The 26,584-nt window shown below is 46.3% G+C and overlaps 1 protein-coding gene across 4 annotated transcripts in view; it reads left to right on the forward strand.

The window, feature by feature from the left end:
• Nucleotides 1–23,113, forward strand: part of atg9b (autophagy related 9B) — a 73,824-nt gene extending 50,711 nt beyond the window's left edge. For all 4 annotated transcript variants that reach the window (XM_063061049.1, XM_063061057.1, XM_063061040.1 and 1 more), the window contains 9 exons: nucleotides 3,639–4,387; nucleotides 7,730–7,883; nucleotides 9,639–9,818; nucleotides 10,456–10,701; nucleotides 15,062–15,294; nucleotides 16,291–16,381; nucleotides 18,762–18,846; nucleotides 20,011–20,141; nucleotides 20,427–23,113. In XM_063061049.1, coding sequence (XP_062917119.1) covers nucleotides 3,639–4,387; nucleotides 7,730–7,883; nucleotides 9,639–9,818; nucleotides 10,456–10,701; nucleotides 15,062–15,294; nucleotides 16,291–16,381; nucleotides 18,762–18,846; nucleotides 20,011–20,141; nucleotides 20,427–20,432 — 1,875 coding nt within the window. In that variant the 3' untranslated portion in view covers nucleotides 20,433–23,113. The remainder of the gene's footprint in view (nucleotides 1–3,638; nucleotides 4,388–7,729; nucleotides 7,884–9,638; nucleotides 9,819–10,455; nucleotides 10,702–15,061; nucleotides 15,295–16,290; nucleotides 16,382–18,761; nucleotides 18,847–20,010; nucleotides 20,142–20,426) is intronic.
• The last annotated feature ends 3,471 nt before the right edge of the window (nucleotides 23,114–26,584 follow it).

The following is a 26,584-nucleotide window of genomic DNA, read 5'->3' on the forward strand; positions in this document are numbered from 1 at the left end:
TGAGCTTGTACCTTGTCAAAGGTCTTCCGAAAATCCAAGTACACAACATCCACTGATTTTCTTTGGTCTCATTCTACTTAGTATTTCTTCAGATAATTCCTTTGGAATTCCCTTGAGGAAACCATGCTGACTACAGCCTATTTTATCAGGTACTTCCAATCACATGTACTTCTAACCACATATGTAACAAGCAAATCCAACATCTTCCCAACCACTTAGGTCAGACTAACTCGTCTATAATTTCCTTTCTTCTGTCTCTCTCCCTTCTTGAAGAGTGGAGTAATATTTGCAATTTTCCAGTCTTCTGAAACCTTGCCAGAATTCATTGATTCCTGAAATATCATTACTGATATTTTCATGATCTCATCAGCTACTTCTTTCAAAACCCTGAGGTGTAGACCGTCTGGTCCAGGTGACCTATCTACCTTCAGACTCTTCAGTCTCCCAAACACCTTCTCCCTAGTAATGGCAACTTCACACACTTCCACCCCCCTGACACTCTCGAACTTCTGGCATACTGCTAGTGTCTTCCACAGTGAAGACTGATGAAAAATACTTATTCAGTTCATCTGCCGTTTTCTCTTTCCCCATTGCTACCTCTCCAGCATTTGCCAGCAGTCCAATATCTACTCTCACTTGTCCTTTACACTTTATATATCTGAAGAAACTTTTGATATCCTCTTTAATATTATTGACAAGCTTACCTTCGTATTCTATCTTTTCCTTCTTTATGACTTTTAATAGCCTTCTGTTAGTTTTTAGCTTCCCAATCCCCTTACTTCCCACTAATTTTTTCTCTGTTATATGCCCTCTCTTTAGCTTTTATGTTGGCATTGACTTCTCTTCTCAGCCACAGTTGCATCATCCTGCTTTTAGAATACTTCTTTGGGATGTATCTATCCTGCACATTCTGAATTGCTTTCAGAAATTTCAGCCATTGCTGCTTTGCCATCATCCCTGCTGGTGTTCCTTCCAATTAATTTTGGCCAGCTCCTCTCTCGTTCCTCTGTAATTACCTTTATTCCACTGTAAAACCAATACATCTGACTTTAGTTTCTCCTTCTCTAATTTCAAGGTGACTTCTATCATATTATGATCACTGGTTTCTAAGGGTTCTAATCAGTTCCAGTTCATTGCACAACACCCAGTCCAGATTAGCTGATACCTAGTGGAAAAAACCATCTTGTAGGCATTCTACAAACTCCCTTTCTTGGGATCCAGCACCAACATGTTGCTTCTGTTTGAAGGTCTGTATATTACTCCCATCAAGGTCTTTTTACCATTACAGTTTCTTAGCTCTACCCACAATGATTCCGTACCTTCTGATCCTGTGTTACCTCTTTCTAATGATTTGATTTTTTTTTTTAACCAACAGAGCCACCCTATCCCCTCTGTCTACCTGCCTGTCCTTTCAATACAATGTATAATCCTTGGACATTAAGCTCCCAGCTATTATCTTCTTTCAGCCATGATTCAGTGATGCCCACAATGTCATACATGCCAGTCAGTAACATCCAAGTCTGTAAACTCTGCTACAAGTTCATTACCTTATTCCATATACTATGTGCATTCAAATTTAACATCTTTAATCCTGTATTCATCACCTTTTTCAATTTGCCCCCTTTTACATTGCAGCTCATCTCATTGTCTGCAATTTTTTTCAATCATCAACCTCTCCTTGCTGGCAGTCTCACTACACACAGTTTGTAAACCCATCCTACCCCTTCCTCAGCCCCATCCTCCTGCCAAATTAGTTTAAACTCTCTAGCACATCCATCCACAAGGGGGATATTTGTTCAGGTGTAACCTGTCCCTGGTGTAGATATAGTTACTCTGGAGACTGGAAATGTTCCAGAATTCCCACATCTCACACACAGAGCTCAGTTCAGCCCCTGGAGCCATTCTTGCTGCTTTAGCTGTGCCCTAACAGATGAGAATAAAGAAGAAGAAACTTACCAGTTACTCGGCTTGTCCAAGCCTGATGAACCAAAGCCACTCCAAAACTGGCCCACTCACTTAATGGCCGCTCCACTTGCCCCTGCCTTATTTTTATTTGCCCTTTCTATTGATTCCTATTTACTTATTGGGCACAGTCCAACTCTGAAAACCGTTGTAAAGTATTACCTTTTTAAATTTATGTGTCTTGTGCTGTCTGTGACTGTTGGTTCTGTGTTTTGCACCTTGGCCCCAGAGTTTTGTTTGTCTGTATTCATGGGTATTCATATATGGTTGAATGTCAGTTGAACTTGAACATGTACATGTGCATATGGCAGTAAACTTGACCTTGAATTTGACTTTGAAAAGATATAACAACCTGGATAAAAACAACAAAATGATGCAAAGATTCAGGTTGAGTTTATTGCCTTATGCACAGGTATATGTATGCACAGGTGCAATGAAAAACTTGCTTGCAAAGCATCACAGGCACATAGCATCAGATAAACAGCATTCCCAAGTAAAACATAAATGATGTACAATTTTGACAAGAAAGGACACCATTAAAACAATGTCCATTTTATTACAAAGTGGTTATGTGTTGCTAAGCTGTGTTGATCTGGAATTTGCTGATTGGTTTAAGAAATGAATAGTTGAAGGGAAGTAGCTATTCTTGAACTACTTAATTCCAGTGACCCAGTTTCAATTTCACCACTGTTTGGAAGGAATTTGTATGTTCTCTCTGTGATTGTGTGTGTTCCCTCCAGGTGCTCCAGTTTCCTCCCACATTGTAGAGTTGTATGGGTTAATAACATTAGTAGGTTAATTTGTCACATGTTTGCAATCTGGCGGTGCAGACTTGTTTAGCCAGAAGGGCCCGTTACCATACTGTATCTCTAACCAAAAGAGTAAAATTTTAAAAACAGGATAACTGAGAGAGGTAGCATTAAGAATCCAAGAACGTGGCAGCTCCACCAGAAGGTGGAAGACAGAAAAGGTGAGTGACGGGGGTGGCAGGTATCCTTCATGAGACTCATTATCCATTGGGTTAGTATACCCTGTGCCTGGTAACGTAGGTTGAAGCTATAAAACGTCAGAACAGAATTAGGCCATTCAGTCTGTGCCGCCATTCAATCAAGGCTGATTTATTTTCAGTCTCAACCCCATTCTCCTGCCTTTTCCCTGTGACCTTTGATGCCTTTATTAATCAAGAACCTACCAACCTCTGCTCCAAGTGTTGAATCAGAAACAGGTTTATTATCACTGACATACTGTAAGTCGTGAAATTTCTTGTTGTGGGGCAACAATACAGTGCAATAAATACAGTAAAATATACTATAAATTAGAATAAGAAATGCGTGTAGGCTAGTGCCTATGATGAAGCTGGCTGAGACCATAACCCTCTGCAGCTTTTTCTGAGTTGACTGAGTTAAGTACCTAAATATCCAAAGACTTGGCCTGCACAGCCATCTGTGGCAACAAATTACACAGATCTATCACCCTCTGGCTAAAGAAATTCCTCCTCATCTTTGTTACAAAGAAACGCCCATGTGTTCTGAGGATGTGCCCCCTGGTCTTAGGCCCTCCCACTACTGTGATCATACTCTCCGTGTCAACTCTGTCTAGGCTATTACCATGTTCTGCATTCTCATGTGAATCTTGTGGGGCAGTGACTGAGAGGGTGGCTTTTCTTTCCCTTGCAGATCGAGCTGTGCAATTATACGTGGCAGGAGGTGCAGGCTCGCCTGATCCAGCTGCAGCGGGAGCACCAGATGTGCATCCACAAGAAGGAGCTGACGGAGCTGGACATTTACCACCGCATCCTGCGCTTCAAGAACTACATGGTGGCCATGGTGAACAAGTCTCTGCTGCCCGTCCGCCTCAGCGTCCCGTTCCTGGGCGACATCGTCTTTTTTTCCCAGGGCCTGAAGTACAACTTTGAACTGATTTTCTTCTGGGGCCCTGGCTCTCTGTTCCAGAACAAGTGGAACCTTCATCCCAAGTATAAGCGCTCCGGCAGCCGCTTGGAGCTGGCCCAGCAGCTCAGCCGGATGGTGCTGCTGATGGGTGTTGCCAACCTCTTGCTCTGCCCCTTCATTCTAGTCTGGCAGGTCCTCTATGCCTTCTTCAGCTACACGGAGGTGATCAAGAGGGAGCCGGGTAGCTTGGGAGCCCGTCGCTGGTCCCTGTTCGGCCGCCTTTACCTCCGGCACTTCAATGAGTTGGATCACGAGCTACAAGCCCGCCTCAGCCGTGGCTACAAACCTGCTGCCAAATACATGAACTCCTTCACTTCGCCACTGCTGATGGTCATTGCCCAGAACCTGGCCTTCTTCTCAGGCTCCATCCTGGCCGTCCTGATCGCCCTCACTGTCTACGATGAGGATGTGCTGACGGTTCAACACATCCTGACTGCCATTACGGTGCTGGGCATTGTAGTGACGGTGTGTAGGTAAGGAACGGGAGTTGGGTGGCTGGTGACTCACACCAGGCAAGGACAGGACCACTGTGCAAATGGGGAACTCCAAAACACCAGAAACCAGAGTCTATGGACCCTCATTCCAGACTGCAACTGTAGTTCTTCCACTGCACTAACCTATCCAGGTGTTACAGGGTAGAATTCCCTCTACGCTACACCATCACATACACATGCTCCTGAAGCAGGCTGAACACAGGACAGATACAGAGTAAAGCTCTGCCCCATCACACAGACTTAAAGCAGAAACAGAATGGGATAGACATAAAAACTTCCTTCTATCTTGTCTCATTACAGCCAATGACAGGCACAGGGTAAAGATCTATACCATCCCCTCCCATAAAGAGGGGAAGATCCCTCTATACTATCCCATCACACACTCCCAGGGTTAGACACGATAAACCTCCATCTGCTCTGTCCCATCACATACTCCCAGGATCAAACAGAGACTGAAGCTCCTTCTCACCATCCCATCAGATACAAAATGAAGCTCCCACCACATCTTATCACACAATCCAGGGATTAGACAGAAAGTGAAGCTCCCTCTACACTATCCTGACATACATCTGGGGTATGGATTAAATGTAGAGCAAAGTTTTCTCCACAATGTTTCATCTATTGCGACCAGACGCAACCCCAGTTTTGAATGGCCAAACAGAGTAATTTCCTCGGAGGCAGAACGCTCTGTTCTCAGTAAGGGCCTCACGTTTGTCCCCCTTCGCCCACACCTCAGCGAGTTCCATGTTCGCCATGATGCGGAACTTTTCTTCCGCCTCCGTCTCCGTCTCCGAGCCTACTTCTTCGGCAAGGACTCTTCCACCCCCACCGATGACCCCTTCTCCCATCTTCAACCCTCCTCTTCTTCATGGACACCCCGCTCTGGTCTTCTGCCTGCTCTGGATCTCTTTATTGCCAACTGCCGACGGGACATCAACCGTCTCGACTTCACCGCACCTTGTCCCCATTCCAACCTCACTCCTTCGGAACGCTCTGCTCTCCACTCCCTCCGCACTAATCCTAACCTTATTATTAAACCCGCTGATAAGGGGGGTGCTGTTGTAGTCTGGCGTACTGACCTCTACCTTGCCGAGGCACAGCGACAACTCGCGGATACCTCCTCTAATTTACCCCTCGATCGTGACCCCACTAAGGAGCACCAGGCCATTGTCTCCCACACTATCACCGACTTTATCTGCTCAGGGGATCTCCCATCCACTGCTACCAACCTTATAGTTCCCACACCCCGCACTTCCCGTTTCTACCTCCTACCCAAGATCCACAAACCTGCCTGTCCTGGCCGACCTATTGTCTCAGCTTGCTCCTGCCCCACCGAACTCGTTTCTGCATACCTCGACACTGTTTTATCACCCCTTGTTCAATCCCTTCCGACCTATGTTCGTGACACTTCTCACGCTCTTAAACTTTTCGATGATTTTAAGTTCCCTGGCCCCCACCGCTTTATTTTCACCTTGGATGTCCAGTCCTTATATACTTCCATCCCCCATCAGGAAGGTTTCAAAGCTCTACGCTTTTTGGATTCCAGACCTAATCAGTTCCCCTCTACCACCACTCTGCTCCGTCTAGCGGAATTAGTCCTTACTCTTAATAATTTCTCCTTTTGCTCCTCCCATTTCCTCCAAACTAAAGGTGTAGCTATGGGCACCCATATGGGTCCTAGCTATGCCTGCCTTTTTGTTGGGTTTGTGGAACAATCTATGTTCCGTGCCTATTCTGGTATCTGTCCCCCACTTTTCCTTCGCTACATCGACGACTGCATTGGCGCTGCTTCCTGCACGCATGCAGAACTCGTTGACTTTATTAACTTTGCCTCCAACTTTCACCCTGCCCTCAAGTTTACCTGGTCCATTTCCGACACCTCCCTCCCCTTTCTAGATCTTTCTGTCTCTGTCTCTGGAGACAGCTTATCCACTGATGTCTACTATAAGCCTACTGACTCTCACAGCTATCTGGACTATTCCTCTTCTCACCCTGTCTCTTGCAAAAACGCCATCCCCTTCTCGCAATTCCTCCGTCTCCGCCGCATCTGCTCTCAGGATGAGGCTTTTCATTCTAGGACGAGGGAGATGTCTTCATTTTTTAAAGAAAGGGGCTTCCCTTCCTCCACTATCAACTCTGCTCTTAAACGCATCTCCCCCATTTCACGTACATCTGCTCTCACTCCATCCTCCCACCACCCCACTAGGAATAGGGTTCCCCTGGTTCTCACCTACCACCCCACCAGCCTCCGGGTCCAACATATTATTCTCCGTAACTTCCGCCACCTCCAACGGGATCCCACCACTAAGCATATCTTTCCCTCCCCGCCTCTCTCTGCATTCCGCAGGGATCGCTCCCTACACAACTCCCTTGTCCATTCGTCCCCCCCATCCCTCCCCACTGATCTCCCTCCTGGCACTTATCTGTGTAAGCAGAACAAGTGCTACACATGCCCTTACACTTCCTCCCTTACCACCATTCAGGGCCCCAAACAGTCCTTCCAGGTGAGGCATCACTTCACCTGTGAGTCGACTGGGGTGATATACTGCGTCCGGTGCTCCCGATGTGGCCTTTTATATATTGGTGAGACCCGACGCAGACTGGGAGACCGCTTTGCTGAACATCTACGCTCTGTCCGCCAGAGAAAGCAGGATCTCCCAGTGGCCACACATTTTAATTCCACATCCCATTCCCATTCTGACATGTCTACCCACGGCCTCCTCTACTGTAAAGATGAAGCCACACTCAGGTTGGAGGAACAACACCTTATATTCCGTCTCGGTTGCCTCCAACCTGATGGCATGAACATCGACTTCTCTAACTTCCGCTAAGGCCCCACCTCCCCCTCGTACCCCATCTGTTACTCATTTTTATGCACACATTCTTTCTCTCACTCTCCTTTTTCTCCCTTTGTCCCTCTGAATATACCTCTTGCCCATCCTCTGGGTCACCCCCCCCTTGTCTTTCTTCCCGGACCTCCTGTCCCATGATCCTCTCGTATCCCCTTTTGCCAATCACCTGTCCAGCTCTCGGCTCTATCCCTCCCCCTCCTGTCTTCTCCTATCATTTTGCATCTCCCCCTCCCCCTCCAGCTTTCAAATCCCTTACTCACTCTTCCTTCAGTTAGTCCTGACGAAGGGTCTCGGCCTGAAACATCGACTGCGCCTCTTCCTATAGATGCTGCTTGGCCTGCTGCGTTCACCAGCAACTTTGATGTATGTTGCTTGAATTTCCACTCTTGTCTGGGGCACTGGTTGTCTCACTACTTGTGTTCCTGAAATGAGCCCTGATATGTGGTTGTGTTGCTTTCTGTCTCTTCAGGTCTTTCATTCCGGATGAATACATGGTGTGGTGCCCAGAGCAGCTTCTGCAGTGTGTTCTTGCCCACATTCACTACATGCCTGACCATTGGAAAGGAAATGCAAATAAATCAGAGACCCGGGATGAGATGGCACAGCTCTTCCAGTACAAAGCGGTATGGCAGTATCTGAATTCTACCCTGGGGGGAGAGCTCAACAGGGTCCACCAGAGCACATGGCATCAGGAGAGGAGGTTCTGCATTTCCTTAACACCTTTCACTACTTTAGGACACCCCCAGTTCTCTCTTAGCCACTGAAACCCTTTTGAAGTGTGCTCACTATAACACAGCTGTATTATGTGCAGCAGTGTGACTGCGGTAGGCGTTTTGTTTCATTTGTGGATTGGGGTTAACTATTGATCCCTGGAGACCGGGGAGAAGCCCTTGAGTTTGTCACCTGAGGGACCAGATGTACCCCTGTCATCTGAAGTGCCTCATTTGAGAATTGGCAGCTCAGCAGAGCAATGTCCTTTTGATGTGGTACTCCTTCAGTGCTTCCGTTCCACAGTACAGGGTCCCATTAGCACTGCACCTCCAACTGTGCTTCACTCCTTTCTAACTGTGCCACCAGAATTCAGCAATCCCTCAGTTCCTTCCCCTGACAGTGAAGTGCCAGGTGCTAACTCTCTGTTGGTAGCACTCTAGTACTCTCTCAATATACCCCCTCTTAACAGTCCAGCATTCAGCACTGCACTTATGTGCATTTCTGGTCGGTCTATTACAGGAAGGATGTCGAGGCTTTGGAAAGCATGCAGAAGAGGTTCACTCAGATAAATAAACACGAGGAATTCTGCAGATGCTGGAAATTCAAGCAACACACATCAAAGTTGCTGGTGAATGCAGCAGGCCAGGCAGCATCTCTAGGAAGAGGTACAGTTGACGTTTCGGGCCGAGACCCTTGGTCAGGACTGTCGAAGGGTCTCGGCCCGAAACGTCGAATGTACCTCTTCCTAGAGATGGTGCCTGGCCTGCTGCGTTCACCAGCAACTTTGATGTGTGTTGCTCACTCAGACGCAGCCTGGATTAGAGGGTTACATTACAGCCTGAGCAATAATGAGAAGATAGACTGACTTGGGTTGTTTATTCTGGGGTGTTAGAGACTGAGGGGAAAGCTGATAGAAGTTTATCAGATTATGGGAGGCACAAATAGGGTAGATAGTGCCTTCTTCATAGGTTACAAAATGTCAAGTACAACAGAATATGCATTTAAGATGACAGAGGAAAGTCTAAAAGGGATATACGGGGCAGGGTACTTTTTCACACATAGGGTGCCTGGACTGGACACCTATGGGTCAAAGCAGATATCATAGTGGTGTTTAAGAGGCTCGTATTGAGGGATGTGGATCAGCTTCAGGTAGAAGAGATTCAGTGTACCGGCATCGTGTTTGATGCAGATATCATGGGCTGGATGGCCTGTTCCTGTGCTGGATCTTATGTTCTCAGAGAGTGAGGCACTTTGTCAGCCTCTGTGGAAGTGTTGTACGTCCTCACTACTAGCCCCTAACCCTTCTCTTTAAATTTTGAGGCAAGTGCAGAGAAACCTTATTCAGCCCTCTCCTGAACCCCACTTTAAGTAGATTTGCTTGAGCTTTGTCTTTTTTCTGTGTGGACCTTGGAAACTTTCTACCCTTAGCCACGTGCTAGCCGCAAACCTGCCTGTGAATGAGGCTTACGATTCTAGAGGTGACCCTTCAGCTTATCTGCAGGTAGAGTGTCTCCAGGTCTTGTGGCCGGTTGGTGCTCCAGTGAGTGGGGCCCAGGAGAACATTGGGTTGAGCTCCTAACTCAGCGGTGACCAGACACCCAGGCTGGTGTCTTGGACTAGGGTGCCATGTTGGGATGGTGGCTGACTTTCAGTTCTGTGTATTCCAGGTGTTTATTCTGGAGGAGTTACTCAGCCCCATCATCACTCCATTTGTGCTGATCTTTTCCTTGCGACCCAAATCCCTGGAGATCATTGACTTCTTCCGGAACTTCTCAGTGGAGGTGGTTGGAGTTGGCGACATCTGCTCCTTTGCACAGATGGATGTCCGCAAGCACGGAAATCCAATGGTGAGTAGGTGGTGTGAAGGGCAGGACAGCAGCACCGGGCCTATAACCAGCACTCACTTCACATGGTCACGGACTCCAGCTAACTGCACTAGCTCAGCCAGAAAACTGGGTCAGCACATTCATCTTGCACCAAAGAGCCTGTTCCTAGAAACCTTGGGGTTTCCTAACAGGTGGAAACTCTTGACTCTAATGTTCCACAACCAGACTCTAGATTGGACTGGTTTGGGCTACAGACCCTGGATTGTGTTGGGTTGAGGGCACTCCCTGGGTTTGGGGATGCTTTAGGGTGGACCCTGAGTTGGGGAGGTTAGGGGTCAGACTCTGAGTTGGGGAAGTCTTTGGGGACAGACCCTGGGTTGGGCAGACTTAAGGGGACAGTCTTTGGTTTGGGAATGGGCCCAGGGTTGGGGAGGTTTGGAGGATGGACCTTGGGTTGGGGAGGCTTTTGGGAATGGACCCTGGGTTGGGTTGGGTTGGTTTTTGGGGGGGTGTTCCCTGGGTTGGAGATGTTTTGGGGGATGGATCCTGGGATGGGAAGGTTTGGGGTCAAACCCTGGGTTGGTTGGGCTGCTTGTGGGAGGTGGAATGCTTTGATGATATCAATTATCTCTGTAGATAATGGTCCTCTCTTTAACAGTGGCAGTCAGAAGGCCAAACTGAGGCCAGTGTCTACCAGCAGGCAGAGAATGGGAAGACTGAACTCTCTCTCATGCACTTCACCATCACCAACCCTCGCTGGCATCCACCACAGGACAGCTCTATCTTCATCAGCCACCTGAAGGACAAAGTGCAGCATGATGCCGCTGCCGGGCTTCCTACCCAGCACCTCCTCTCTGACACTCCGCTCTGCAGCTCACTTCTGTCCAACGAGTCCGCCAATATTGTAAGTATCACTGCACCTTCTGGGATAGCTAGAGTCTCAGGGTGTGGAATGAAGAAGTGAGGCAGCAGAAACACTGGTACAGTCCTCCAAAGGCAAAACTCCTGTAGATTCTGGAATAACAAATCTGATTGGGTTTTTTTTTGAGGCAGTATGAAGATGACAGATGCAGGTAGGGCAGTGGTTGTTATCATTATGGACTTTAGTAAAGCATTCAACAAATTTGCTCATGGTGGGTTGATCCAGGACAGTAAGGCATGTGGGATCCATGGAGAATTAAATTGCCTTGGCCATAGAAGAAAGAGGGTTGTAGTGGAGGGGTGTTATTTTGCTTGGAGATCTGGAACCTGTGGTATCCCACAAGGATCAGTGCTGAGACCTCCTGTCTGATAAGATTTGGATGAAATGGTAGGTGGACTGCAGATAATACAAAAATTGGCAGAATTGTGGGTAGTGCAGAAGGTTGTCAAAGGATACAACAGGATATAGATTAGTTGGATATCTGTATTGTGGAGAAATGACAGATGGAGTTTCGTCAAGCCAAGTGTGAGGTGTTGCACTTAGAAGGTCAAAAGTAAAAGCAAAGTATATAGTAAATGATATGATCCTCAGGAGCATTGATGTACAGAGTGATCTGGGGGTGCAAGTCCACAGCTCCCTGAAAGTGGCAATACAAATAGACTTGAAACATTAACTCCTCTGCTCTCCCCCTGCAATAACTCCTCTGCTCTTCCCCTGCATTAACTACTCTGCTCTCTCCCTGCTGAATGTTACCAATACTTTTTTGTTAAACCCTTGTGGTGTTGATGGACTAACGTGCCTTTTCTGGCTGTACCTTGTAATTCTACAGTGAGCTTGGTGTTTCTCACTTAGAAAGACACCTGTGCAAGGGAGATTATCTTTACTTAGCATACCTGGGTAAATATAGACTGGAAAAGTAAAATAGATGAGTACAGATTTCTAAAGGAGCAATATATGTATCGTCATAACAAAATATAAATCTAAAATTCTATATAACAAGGTAAATCTGCAAATTTTTGGCTTGAATACTTGACACCACTATTATAGGATGTGGCCTGGTCTGAACATTTAACTACAGCTCTCTGTTGAAGCTTACAGAAGCCATTCATGATCTTGAATTTCCTCTGCTTCTCACAGCTGGTCTGTAGCTTAAACACGTTCATCCAGCTTGACAACAAAACCTGTTATTATCCTTGCTTGGCAATACTATGTTTATTTCAGATTTTAATGCACTAATAGGGCGAGCAGCTGCTTCTATTAATGGAGAGGAATTTCTGTTAATGCCAAGCTGGTTTTCGAGTTAGGGTATTGTGGCTTCATATGCCTTTCTGAGTGAGTGCTACAGTGTCGAAGGGGCAGTGCTGGTGGAGCACCAGACTCTCTGATGGGCCTCAACAAGACTCTGCCGCATTGTCCAAGGGAACATCTTTTAGAAGAGACTGAGTGGTAAAAGTAAATATTAAAGATTCTTTCTGCATTTTATGAAACAGCTGCAGAGTTCCAAAGTACAAACAGAAAATGCAGCAAACACTCAGGAAGCATCAGAGAAATGGAGTTGACAGAGTTGAAGTCCTTTTGTCAGCACTCTGAAAGAAACAATAGGCTGTTTTTTTAGTGTGGAGAGGATGGAGAAGGAATGGAACATAACAACAAGGATGTAATGCTGATACCTTGTCAAGAAAACGACCCACCCAGCCAACACACTTTTCATCCCTCTTCCCTCCGGGAGAAGGCTCAGGAGCTTGTACGGCCGGATTTGGGAACAGCTTCTTTTCAACTGTGATAAGACTGCTGAACGGATCCTGACCTGGATCTGGGCCGTACCCTCCAAATATCTGGACCCGCCTCTTGGTTTTTTTTTTGCACTACCTTACTTTCCATTTTTCTATTTTCTGTTTCTGATTTACGATTTAAATTTTTAATATTTACTATTGATTTGTAATCCAGGGAGCAGGAAGCGCAGAATCAAATATCGCTATGATGATTATATGTTCTAGTATCAATTGTTTGGCAACAATAAAGTATGAAGTATAAGCATTAGCTGGACCACTTTCAGAGTATTGTGAGCAGTTTTGGGCCCCATATCTAAGAAAGTATGTGCTGGCATTGGAGGGGATCCAGAGAAGGCTTACGAGAATGATTCCTAGATTAAAAGGGTTAACATTAATGGCTGTGGGTTTGTACTTGCTGGAGGTTAGAAGAATGAAGGGGAATCTCATTGAAACCTTTCAAATGTTGGAAGGCCTAGATGGAGTGGATGTGGAGAGCATGTTTCCTATAGTGTGGGAGCGGAGGAGAGGGGGCACAGCTTCAGAACAGAAGGCATCCCTTTAAAACAGAGATAAGGAGGAATTTCTTTAGCCGGGGGTAGTGAATCTGTGGAATTCATTGCTATAGATTGCTGTAGGGGACAAGTCATTGGGTATATTTAAACGGAGGTTGATAGGTTCTTGATTAGTAAGCGTATCAAAGCTTACAGGGAGAAGGTAGGAGAGTGAGGTTGAGAGGGAAAATAAAAATCTTAATCATATGGTAGAGCAGACTCGATGGGCTGAATGGCCCGATTCTGCTCCTATGTCTTACGGTCTTAAAAAGCAGTGAAGGATATCTCTGATCTTGTGAGACCAGTAAGATAGTGGTGCATTTGGATGCAGTGACTTCTTGGGGGCGGGCAACCAAAGGTGTGTTTTTTCTTTGTTCAGTGTGTTTTTATGGTCACAAGACAACACTAGACTCCAAGAACTTTGGGTACCGCAGGTCTACCACATTAGTGAGCTGCTCGTTGATCAGAGTAGCCAGCTGGAGTGTCGGATGAGCCGGCCGGTGTGTTGGAGGGGATGCCTGCTACTTGAAGGCAGAGTGCAGTGCAACCGTGGGTGACTTCCTTGGACATTTTTCCTGCAATCGCAAGGCCCTGTTGGACACTATTAATGTAAGATGCCACAGTCCTGTTTCCCTTGTTTGGTGGGACAACAGGTGGCGGGGAAGCTAAGTAGCCTCAGTTGTAGGGAGGATGAGGCCTCAAGCCATGGACTTGCCTGCTGCAGTCTGCAGAGGAGATGCTAGGGGGGGTGCAGTGTGGAGTCTGTTCTTGGCTGGGGGTTGGCCTCTCCCATCAGTGCTGGTTTCTGGTTACTCCTTTTTTTTCATTGCTATTTTGTATAATTTTGATCGGGGCAGACTGGCTCTGTAGCCTGCAATCAACAAACAACACAGCGCTAAATTGAACTGAACTAAACTGAACATTCCTAGACTGTTCCAAGGACTGCAGTTTGATGTTGAATTTTCTATGTGTTAGTCACTTGGTTTTTGCTGTTTGAGCGTTGGCTGTTTGATGTTTTCTTCGAACAGGTTCCATGGTGCTCCTGTTTTGTGGCTATCTGCAGAAAAGACGAATCTCAGGGTTGTATACTGCATACGTACTTTGAATCTTTGATTATAATTTGTCCATTTTGATGTCAGGTTAAGTGCAGTTGATACGTCTAGTTCCTCAACAAGTTCGAGTGACTCCCCAGTATCTCAACAGTTGTAAAGATTCCCTAACCCACTCTGCTTGCTGATCATGTTTGTGGGAGCAGCAGCCACATGGTGCCAGAGACCTGGGTTCAATGCTGATCTCAGTTGCTGTCTATCTGGAGTTTACTAGTTCTAGTGGTAGCGTGGGTGTCCTCCAATATCATGTGAACTGGTAAGTTAACTCTCCACTGTAATTTGGGCAGCAAGGTTGCATAGGGATTATTATAATGCTGTTACAGTGCCAGGGACACGGGTTCAATTCTGCCACTCTCTGAAAGAATTTGTACGTTCTCCCCATGACAGTGTGGGCTTGTTCCAGGTGCTCTGAATTAGTAGATTAATTGTGTCACACGTATGTAATTGGACTGTGCAGGCACATTGGGCTGGTAGGCCCTGTATCTCTAAATAAAAAATTAAAATAAATAAAATTATCCCTAGTATTTGGATGTGTGTGGTAGAATCTAAGGGTGAGTTTGTGGGAATTTGGGAAGAAGAAAATGGGTTGGGGTAAGATTAATGGTGGGTTGAAGGGTCTGTTTACATCCTGAATCATTCCATGACTCAGTAAACTGCAGAGTGCTGGCTGGTTCCAAAGCAATAAATGACTCTCAGCTGATCGTAAGTAATTCAACTGGTCATTCAGCTATTGCTGTTTGCAAAATCTTCTCTGTATTCAACAGCTTCCATGTCAGTCCCCCAAAAATCAATTGCTTCTCTTTTAACTTAAGTGATGGATTTGCTGGATAACAGGAGTAGTACTGAGGAGTGTGGCATTGTGTGTGTGATCTGCATGTCCCTGAAGCTCACTGCACCCTTCTCCTTGCAGCCTGAAAATCTCATCATGAGCCTGCTGACGCACTCGGCCCTGCCTGGCTCACCCCCGATGGGCAGGGATGGGCGTCCTGCCCAGTCTTGCAGTACAGCGTCTGCTGCTGCCAGTGTACTGGCCTCGCTGTCCTCCTCTCACCACCCGGCCCGCACAAGATCCCACACACTCCTGGTGGAGAATGGTGCCGAGAGTTCCCTGTACCGCAGTGACAGGACCATCATTGAAGAGAGGTAAGTGACCATCTGAACACACAGAATAAAGAATTGACTGAATGATTTATCATATGTACGAAGGTACACAGAAAAACTTGTCTCGCATACAGTTCATACAGATCAATTTATTACAACAGTACAAGGGAAAACAACAGCAGAATGCAAGATAAAGTAACAGCCAAAAAGAAAGTGCAATGAGGGCAGACATCAACCAGATCACAACAGGGTAGATTATGAGGCCAAGAGTCCATTTTATCATACAAGGGAACTTTTCGATTGTCTTTTACCAGTGGGATGGAAACTGTCCTTGAGTGCAGTGGTACTTGCTTTCAGGCTTTTGTTCCTTTTGACTGATGGAAGAGGGGAGAAGAAAGAATGTCTGGGGAGGGGAGGATCTTTGATTACACTAGCTGCTTTTCCAAGGCAGTGTGAAGTGTAGACAAAGTCCATGGAGGGGAGGTTGGTTTATTTGATATGCCGAGCTGTGTCTGCAGCTCTCTGCAGTTTCTTCCAGGACCAAGCTGATGGTTCTGAAATAAATCTGGAGGATTCTGGCTTGATGAGGTCAGACAATGTGAGGTCTCACCCACCTCCTGAGACAAGTCAGTCTGGTTTCCATGTACAGAGCAGGCAAACTCTGGACCAGCCTTGAGGACCATCGGCTCAGACAAGTGCCTTGTTTGAAGCCTGAGCAAAGCTTCTCCTTCACAGTGATGCACACCACAGTTGAATATTTTGCTGGCTTTCATTAAGTCCAACAAGGATTTCAAGATATTGTTGAACCAGCTGCATTCAAACACTGACCAAGGACAGGAAGATGGCTGAGGAGACTTCTCTGTGAAGAGAAGTAGTGACCCTGTCTGAGGAATGTATGGTGCATGCTCTCCACGTCCACTGCCCTGCTGGTAAATAGCCTAGCGCACACAGAGAAAATGGTCTCAAAAATGAGGCATTTGAAACCAGTCGCAATTAGTTAATGGATAATTGACATTTGCCACTTGTGTTTCTCATCAGCGTGACAGAGAGTGCTGGCTCAGGCAGATCCCTACTTCTCGCTAACATTGCTTCCACAGAAATGAGTCTACATGCTATCTACATGCATGAGGTAAGCACAGAATGTCTTCTGGTATAGAATGGGTTGGATGTAGTTCCCTCTACACTATCTTATGAAAGCTTCTCAATACTTCCCCCGTGATAGCAAGGTATACTCTCAGTATGGCCCCTCCCACAATGTTGCATTCTTTCAGTAATGCTGCTTCCACGGTATAGTACTCTGTCAGTATCAGCCCTCTCACTGTGCAACTCTCCCTCAGTAACTAACTCCCTCCAAGATTCCTCACTGGATGATTTGGTATGAAATCTGAGGTCGGACTGGATACCCAGAGAGTTACTAAGTCAGCCACAGCTGAATCATTGGGAAGAAGGATGTGTTACTGCACACAGGTCACGGTGTCATCACCTTCCTGTCAGAATCCCAAGGTGTAGGTACAGATGATGCCAGTCCTCAGGCTACGATTGAGCCACACCCTCGGTCACTGACTCCCCGTGTGGGGTTGGTGTGTTAGACTCAGCCATCACTTCCCTCGAGAGATGAGCTACCACCAGCAGCTTGCCCTGCATTATAATTGCAGACCATGAGCCCTGTGAATGAACACAATATGAAGAACTTGTGTCCTTAAGAATAGGATGTGGCTATAATTAACTGAAAGAGAGAGTGAAAGGGGAAATGAAGAGGGTTTTAAGGTGTGAGATGAACAGAGATGTAACCACACCAGATCAATCTAACCCTTTCCTCCCACATAGTCTTCACTTTTATTTGACCGATGTGCCTATCTATGAGTCCCTTAAATATCCCTAGTGTATCTGCCTCTACCACCATCCCTGACGGTGCATTCCATACATCCACCACTTACTGTGGGGGGGAAAGAAAAATCTACCTCAACATCCCCCTATTCTTTCCCCTAATCGCCATAAAATTATGCCCTCTTTGATTAGCCACTTCCACCCTGGAATAAATATACTGGCTGTCCATTCTATCAATACCTCTTTTGTCAAGTCAGTTCTCATCCTCCATCACTCCACAGAGAAATGCCCTAACTCACTCAACCTTTCCTCATAAGAGCTGCTCTCTAATACAGGCAGCATTTTGGTAAATCTCTGAACCCTCTCTGAAACTACCACATCCTTCCTATAATAAGGGGACCAGAACTGAACACGTTACTCCAAGTGTGGTCTAACCAGAGTTGTAGAGAGCTGCAACATTATCTTGCAGCTTTTGAACTCAATCCCCCGACTAATGAAGACCAAAATACCATACGCCTTCTTAACCACCCAATCAACTTGCACCTTTGTCCATCCTGGCAAGGAGGGATATGAAGGGGGAAGTACACACTGAATAGTAGGGCCCTCAGGAGCATTGATGTATGGAAGTACTCGATGTAAAAGTAACAGACAAGTCGGCAGGGCAGTAGAGACAACATAGAACATATTTGCTGCCTTTGATTGGAGCACTGATTATAAACATCGGAAAGCCACACTTAGAGTACTGTGTACAGAAGAGATTCATTAGGACGCTGCCTGAGTATTAGCTGTAAGGAGAGGCTGAACAAACTTTGGTTATTTTCTCTGGAGCATGGGAGGCTGGAGGATGACCTGATGGAAATAAGGTAGATAGGTTTCATCCAGAGGGGAAATTTCAGATAGTAGAGGGCATAGCTTTAAAGCAGAGGAGATTAAGGGGGAACATTAAAAGAGATTTTCAAAACTTTTTTTTTACATAGAGTGGTAGGTCTTGGATCGCACTGCAGGAGGTGGGACGGTGGAATCAGATAAGATAAACATTTTAAAGGCACATGAACAGCAAGGGAATATAGAGGGCTATAGATCACATGCAGGCAGATAGGATTAGTTTAGATTGGAATCATGGTCAGCACAGACATGGTGGGCCAAAGAGTCTGTTTCTGTTCTATTGAGGCACTGGAGAAGCTGCAAACACAGCCTCAGATATGACATCAGGCTGTAGAGGTTACACAGAACAATGTAATGTGTGACCCCAGACCTAGCTTGAGTTTGCAACAGCAGCCAAATACCAGCTGCTCCTGGTTTTCCTGCAGCTCAGCTAGGAAAGGTGGGCCTGGTGGGCAGTCACATTGAGGGCACAGAGAGGCTGAGGTGTATCAGAGAGTTGATGTGCCCATGGGGAAGGACAGGTGGTGAGGAGTGTTGCTGGGCCTGTGGGCAGAGAGGAGGGGGAAATTATCCCCAGAAGGCCATAGATGGAGATCTGTGGTTAGGTGCAGTGTAGGGTAGGTGGGGATTGGAGTGGCAAGGGGGGAGGGTGGGAGCTGGGCAAGTGATGGTAGGTAGGTTTGAGACAGTACTCGGTGGGGGGGGTGGTGGCAGTGAAGTGTTGGCATGGTAACAGTGAGGATTTTGCCTTTATGGGGATTGTGTTTCACAGCTTCTCGTTCTGTTCTCTCTCGCAGATCCACCAGCAGACAGTACAGCCGCAGCAGATGGGACCTAGATCACAAGTCCACAGCTTGATCACTGAGCAGCCCACCGCTCCAGGTACCTCATAATGTCTCGCCACTCGAAGGGCCAAGCCAACACCACTCAGTCTCAGAAGTAAACTGAGCACAGCAGTAGGACATGGAGAAATGCAAGGTTAGGTTCGGGGTGAAAGAAGGTAAAAGGATAAACTGAGTAATTCAAGAGAACAAGCAAGGCAAATTGGCTCATGTGTTACAGGAGGACACTTTGGGCAGACAGGCACTGGGGAAAAAAGTGCAGATGAGTTTCACCAGGATGTTGACTGTGATAAGAGTTTTTCCGATACGGGAAGGAACTGGTTAGACTGGGCTTTTATTGAGAGGAAGCTGAGGAAGTCGTGATGGTGAGTTATGAGAGGCACGATAGGGCAGGTAGTAACTCTTCCCCTGTCTACAACCAGGGGGCATGAGCTTAATCAGAATCAGGTTTATTATCACAGATATATGTTGTGAAATTTGTTTTCATAAAAGTTACTAATAAGTTACAAAAGTATATAAATAGTGCAAAAAACAAATAGTGAGGTAGTGTTCATGGACTGCTCGGAAATCTGATGGCAGAGGGGAAGTTGTTCTAAAACATTGAGTGCGGGTCTTCTGGCTCCTGTACATCCTCTCTGATGATAGTAATGAGAAGAGAGCATGTCTCAGATGGGGAGGGTCCTTAATGATGGATGCTGCCTTCTTCAAAAGCTGGTGCCTCACGATATCTTGATATTGGGAAGGGTTGTGGCAGTGATGAAAGGTGAGGAGTAACCGGTTTAGAGGGAATCTTAAGGAAAAATGTATGCAAACACAGGTTGTTCAGAATCGAACACACTGCCGGTGGAGGCAGAGACTCTCACAACATTTAAAATGTGAAAATTTTTGGATAAGCTTTTGAATCACTAAGGTAGAGAAGGCTATGGGACAAAGCCATACATGGGATTAGTGTGGATTGGTCATTGACGTCAGGGACTGCAGTGTATTTTACAAAGATATTGTCACAGTATTTGTGAGAGTGCCCAGGGGTAATTTCCTTTGGAATAAGTGCAGAGACGTAATTGATGGGATGTCACCAGGGCTGCAGGAGTGCAATGATCATCTTCCAGTGCTGGAGAGATGGAAACCCAGGGAGGTGGAAGTGAGGGATGAGAATGGAGTGCGCAGTGGCTGCTTGCTGATCAATGCTGTCCTTCACTCTCAGTACCTCGGTTAAGTTCACCTGAAACGCTAAGGGCCCATTCGCAGCTCCATCTTGGCGGTTGGACAGAGGAGGCAGATGGAGAGCTTCTTGATGCTGGTCCCAGGGGCTCAGAAACGGAAGTGCCTTCTCAGGTAAACAGAGTGTGTGCTAAGTAGTTGAAAGAATCCTCACTCTCTGTGACACCGACTGGCATGGGTCCTACACACCCTTACTGGGGGGTACGTAAGTCCCACACAAACTGACCTTCATTGGGAGACAGGTCCCATGCATGCACTGACCCTCAGATCTCACACAGACAGAGACACACATTGACACAGATACACACACACACACACACACACACACACACCCTTTCATCTCTCTGTGCTCTTGCCCCTCCCCACAGTAATAGTTGATCTGTTTGTTTCTTTGCACAGGTTTAACTATTCGGACGGGACTGATTTGCTGGCTCTAAGGTTTCCCGATCTGGTGGTGGTGAGTTTCCTGCCACTTTCCCAAGGCCTGTGGTTGGCGAGTGGAGAACTTTCCCTGTGTTTGCATTGCACTGAAGAGTGCCTCGACGTCTTCCAGTATCTCTGCTGTGTTTGTTGTGAGTGCTGTTGGATGTGCAGAGTGCACCACTGACTCTTCCTACAAACTGATGGAATTATTTCAGAGGGTTTTTCTTTAAACGTGCAAAAGATGAACCATTGTTTGTGGCGCTTGTCCCTCTGTGGGAGTGGCTCTGACTAAAGCAAGGGGAGGGAGAAAGGTGAGCAAAAATTGAAACAATGGATCATTGTCACCCACCCACATGAGACTTGTTCACCCAACTCCCACCCCAATTTCTTGCCCTCTTCCCACCCTAGTGCTCTATCTCTATCGTGGGTCAGATGATCCCCCTTCTCCCTGGATCAGATACCACTTCCTTCTCCCTCCGTGTCCGTAGAGGAGATGCGTTAGTGCTGTCTAAGTGCAGTGGGAGTGGGTGCAAGGATGCCAGGTATTTTGAATGCTGGGATCAGCCTTTTGTATTGTGCCACCTCCACTCACCAACTCACTGCTTCTGCCAAACCCACCTCAGTTGTGGGTGGATGTCATTGAGAATAACAGGCATGGCAGCAATTTTTTTTTAATCCTAATTCTACGCAAAACCTATTCCTGGTTTTCCAGCAAAGGTTCACTGGGCAGTGATCAGGAGTAAAAGCTTTCTCTTTGTGTTTGAAACCCCACCCTGGCACATTGAAATGACTGAACTGACGGATACCCAGTTCAGCAGCCCTCCATTGGAGGAACGTGTTTCCAGTGAAGCATTGGAGAATCCAGCTCAGACCCAGCAGAAGGGCTTGTGTAGCATGGAAAGAGGCCATTTGGTTCCTAGTCCCTGTGTCGAGTTACTCAGTGTTACCTGGATCCTGGTTTCTCCCCGTTAGTAGTATTCCTGTGGTCCCAGTGAGTGTTCTGAATGGATGTGCTTCTATTCCAGGCAGCGAATCCCTGATCATGGCAATCACCTGCGTTCCCTCATCTGCTTTCTGGTTCTCCCCCACCCACAGTTACCTTCAATCCTGCTTCCCTGGTCACCACCCTCCTGCCTCTGGAAACTTGTTTTTTCACAATTTGCAAACACTACTACTGAATCTCCCTGCAACCCTTTTTGCTCTCCTGATGACAGATTGTTTCCACGTGAATGTTAAGGACAGTATCAGTGTTGATCTGGAGCACGGGAACTCTTGGAATAATTATCTCACTATCTGCAGCAACATCATTTCCAGCTCCCTGTCATCTTGGTCTCAGGTGCTCTGTCACAAGCTTTCCAACTTCTTTTGAGACGGCTTACAATTTACCACAATGTTAGATTTATTTAATGCCGGCATACATCAGTCAGGGTCTCAGATTTGTGACTTCGTCCTACACCAGCTGTATATTGCCTGGTTTTGAAGCTCCATTCTGTACTCAACTAAAGCAGGAACATGCTTGCTGTAGTGGGGATTCCTTAGGAACCAATGGGGAGGTGATAGGATAGGTAAAAGCCGATGAAAAAATGGGTGACAGAAAGTCACTTCTCATAAATGGGCTGCAGATAGAACTTTACTCTGTATCTAACAGACGTGGCCCTGTCCTGGGACCGTGTAGAAGGAGCATTACTCTGTCTAGCCCAGGAGTGTGTGACAGGACAGTACAATGGAATCTTTAATCTGTTTCTACTCTGTGCCCTTTTTTATTACAAAAATATGTTTATTGCAACTTTACATTTCTACAATACTACAACAAAAATACTGAGACAACAACAGTGACTAATACAAACTAAGTTAAAATATTCCCATCCCTATCTAGGATGCCATCTATTCTCTACAGTCCCAGAACACCTCCGTGATACCCCTGGACACTGCATGTTCCTTTCCCACAGTTACTCAGGCACGACATAACATAACCCCACCCCTGCCTCTGAATATTGCCAGTCAGTCAGCCCAGGCAGAATCCTCCACTGCCCACTTCCAGGACCTATGGATAGCCGGCCCCAGAAGCAAGTTTACTGGAACATCCTCCTCCCTCCTGACCCCACCCTCCTGACTGGATGACCATATAGAAGGAGGGTGGGGCTAAAAAGTAACCAGAACTTGAGGAGCAACACTCACAGATATTTCCCCAGAGTGTGTAATGGGATAGCGCTGAGGGAGCTTGTAACTCACAATGTCTCTCAGAAGTGTGTAGCACAACATTGTAGGGGGAGCTTTACTCCATTGTCTAACCTATGCCCTGGGATTACGATAGAGTGGTACAGAAAGAGCTTCAATCTGTAAAACGGAATGTTCCTACCCTGGGAGTATGTAATAGAACACTATAAATGTCTAATCTGTGTGGGGACAGTGCAGAGTGAGCTTCACTCCGTCTTTCTCGTGTTGACACTGCCCTGGAGTGTCTGATGGATCAGATGAGTGCCGGCACAAGTATTAACTTTGATGACCAGTATTCACTGGATGGAGGTGCTAACTGTGTGTGGTGCTGTTCCCATTGAATGAACTCATTTCAAGATTATACAATCAGCTGCTCGATGCGATGATGTCAGTTAACTTTACAAAATAATGACTGCTAAATAGAAAAGTTTTATTAAATATTTATAACCAAACCTTTGTTTAATGTTTTTCCTCTCAATTCCTGCTGCACCAAACCTTGACACTGTCGCTGAGACTAAGCTGTCACAAGCTCCCCTGCCAGAGCACACAGGTGCCCACAGAGCCAGTGGCTGGGGTGTACGTTGGTTTATCAGTGTCACATGTACAGTGGAAAAACTTGTCTACTATCCAGTACAGTACTTTAGGGCAATTCAATGTAAAAACAATAACAGAGTATAGAATAAAGTGTTAGTTACAGAGGACGTGCAGTGCATACAGACAATAAGGTGCAAGGCCATAATGAGGTAGATTGAGATATCAAAAATCACTCTTGCAGTAAATGGGGAAACATCAATTAGTCTTATAGCAGCAGGATAAAAGTCCTTGAGCCTGAAGGTGCATACTTTCAGACTCTTGTATTTTCTGTCCGATGTGAGGGGTAGAAGAGAGAATGTGTAGGGTGGGTGAGGTCTTTGATTATGCTGGCTGCTTTACTGAGTCAAGTCAAGTCACTTTTTATTGTCATTTCGACTATAACTGCTGTACAGTACACAGTAAAAACGAGACAACATTTTTCAGGACCATGGTGCTACATGAACAATACAAAAACTGCACTGAACTACGTAGACTACAGACCTACCCAGGGCTGCATAAAGTGCACAAAACAGTGCAGGCATTACAATAAATAATAAACAAGACAATATGCACAGTAGGTTGGTGTCAGTCCAGGCTCTGGGTATTGAGGAGTCTGATGACTTGGGGGAAGGCAGTAAGAAGTGTTGACAGGATCTATGGAGGAGAGGCAGGTTTCCATGGTCTCCACAACTCTGCTGTTTTTATGGTCACGGGCTGTACAAAGCTACGATGCGGCTGGGCAGGATGCCTGCTATCAATAAAATTTGGTGAAGGTCAAAGAGGACATGCCAAATTTCTTTCGCCACCGAAGAAAACAGAAGTGTTGATGTGTCTTGGCTTGATGTCCACATGGCTGATCAGGACAGACTACTGGTGATGTTTACATCTCGGAACTTGAATTGCTCAACTCTCTCAACCTCAGCACTGTTGATGTAAAAATGGGTATATGCATTGCCCCCCTTCCTTTAGTTTGCTGGCTTTGTCAGAGGTTGGCAGACCCAGGTTACTGAGTCTGGGAGCCAGCAATCATTAACCAGTTCTTCCGCAGAACTGAAAATGTTCTAGCCACTTCACAGCAGATCAAGGCCAAGGGGTGAGCAACCGTGAAAGCCTGGTGAAAGGAGCATCGTAAAGTTGAGAGGTGGAACAACAGAACTCAGTGGATGTGAAGCAGCCTGTATAATCAAAGATCTCACCCATTCCTGAACATTCTGTCTTCTGTCTTCTTCCCTCTTCCATTGGGTAAAGGATAAAAAAAATTCTGAAAATTCGTACCACCAGGCTCAAGGACAGCTTCTACCCTGCAGTTTTAAGACTGTTGAACAGTACCCTAGTATGATGAGACAGACTGTTGACCTCACAACTTACCTTCTTATGACCTTGCACCTTATTGTTTACCTGCACTGCTCTTTCACTGTGGCTGTTACACTTTATTTCAGTATTGTTATTGTTTTACCTTATTCTACCTCAATACATTGTGTAATGATTTGTTCTGTTTGAAAACTTTGCAAGACAGGCTTTTCACTGTATCTCTGCATATGTGACAACGATAAACCAAATCCAATTCCAATTCGTAAGTGTCTGGCAGATGTGAAGTGAAGTATGATTCTGGTATGAAGAGTGTAGACAAGTTAATCCTAAATTCCCACGGCACCTTCAAACATCCCTGTACACGTTATAGCAAAAACTGTGGTCACTGTTATAATACAGGAAACAAGGACTCAGAATTGTTGTGCAGCAGTCTGCCACAGCTGGCTGTGTGTAGCAGCCGGGTGTTCTGTTTATGAGAAACGAAAAGGACACTGTGGAAAACACTCTGGAGCCTCCGAAAGTTGGTTCCACAGAAACAGCACTCAGGGCCTCCAGAGAACATAGTGAAACATGAAACCTGTGTCAGTGCAGCACTCCCCATCAGATGTGACAACCCATCAGTAGTACCTACACACAGTGTGATACCCCCTCATACTGCTTCTCCCACAGTGTGACTGATAAACTTTGCATAAAGAATGAGAGGTTTGCAATCTCACAAAAGAAAGCACACTCAGCCCATGTGGGAGAGCCTCATTGTACAGCCATCCACATCCTTTGCTGCATTTCAAAGTTACTTGTGGCATCCTTCCAGATGGGGCACAGAATCATGTGCACCTCCAACCATTTCATCTTCTTTCAGGAACCTCCATGCACTAGAGATGAACTCTTGATCTCTGAATCTACCTTATCATGGCCCTTTCACTTTATTTGTTTACCTGCACCACACTTGAAGGGCAACTGTATTTAACATTGTTCTATTTTCTCTATTGTACTACTCTGATGTATGGAATGATCTGGGTGGCACATAAACAAAAGCCTCTCGCTCTGTCATGTAACAATCATAAACCAGTTACCAATTACTAGTGCTTCTGGAGTGTCCTACTCTGCATCAACGAGTTTAGGCACAGGCCAGGTGATGGGTTTGCAGAGCATCTGTGCTCAGTCCCCAGTGGCCATCCCTCGCTCCCAATTACAGACCATTTCAGTTCCCCTTCCCGTTCCCGCCCTGACCTGTACACCCTTGGCAGCCTCCAGTGCTGGGGTGAGGGCCAATGCAAATTCAAACAACACCTTATATTCTGCCTGGGTAGTCTACAGCCCAATGGCATGTACACTGAATTTTACAAATTTAGGTAATCCTGACCAACTGTTTCCCCCTTCCTCTGTTTTGATCCACCTCAAGTCCCCCTCATTTTTGTCCCTTTTCCACACACTCCATCACCTACTTATGCCTATCTGGTTCTATTTGCCCTTCAGCTCTCCCATAATGGTACCCATTATCACCTCCTTACCAGATTCCAGCCCTTTGTGTTCCTGCTCATCTTTCTCCAGCAGCAATCTCTGCCTTCAACCCACTCCCCCAACTTCTGACTCCATTATCCCATCATCCCTCACCCCTCCTCAGTCCAGCCATCACCTACTGGCCCCTCTCTCACCCCTCCCTCCTCTGTGTACTGACTGTTTCCCCTTGCCACACTCAGCCCTGATGCTTTCAACCTGAAACATCAACAATTCCTTTCCCTCCACAGATGCTACTCGACCTACTGAGTTCCTCCAAAAGTGTGTTAGAACACAGATCTTTACAACACAGGAGAGATCCTTTGGCCCATCGTGGTGAGCTCCAAGATCAATCTAACTCTTCCCTTCTATACAACCCACCATTTTTCTATCATCCATGTGATTATCTAAGAGTTTCTTGAATGCATCTGCCTCTACCATCACCCCTGGTGGTGTGTTCCTTGCACCTTCCACACTCTGGGGGGGAAAAACACAACTACCTATGTCTGACATTCCCCCTGTACTTTCCTCCAATC

The sequence above is a fragment of the Mobula hypostoma genome, chromosome 1 (assembly GCF_963921235.1).
Source record: "Mobula hypostoma chromosome 1, sMobHyp1.1, whole genome shotgun sequence".
In the NCBI taxonomy this organism is placed as follows: domain Eukaryota; kingdom Metazoa; phylum Chordata; class Chondrichthyes; order Myliobatiformes; family Myliobatidae; genus Mobula; species Mobula hypostoma.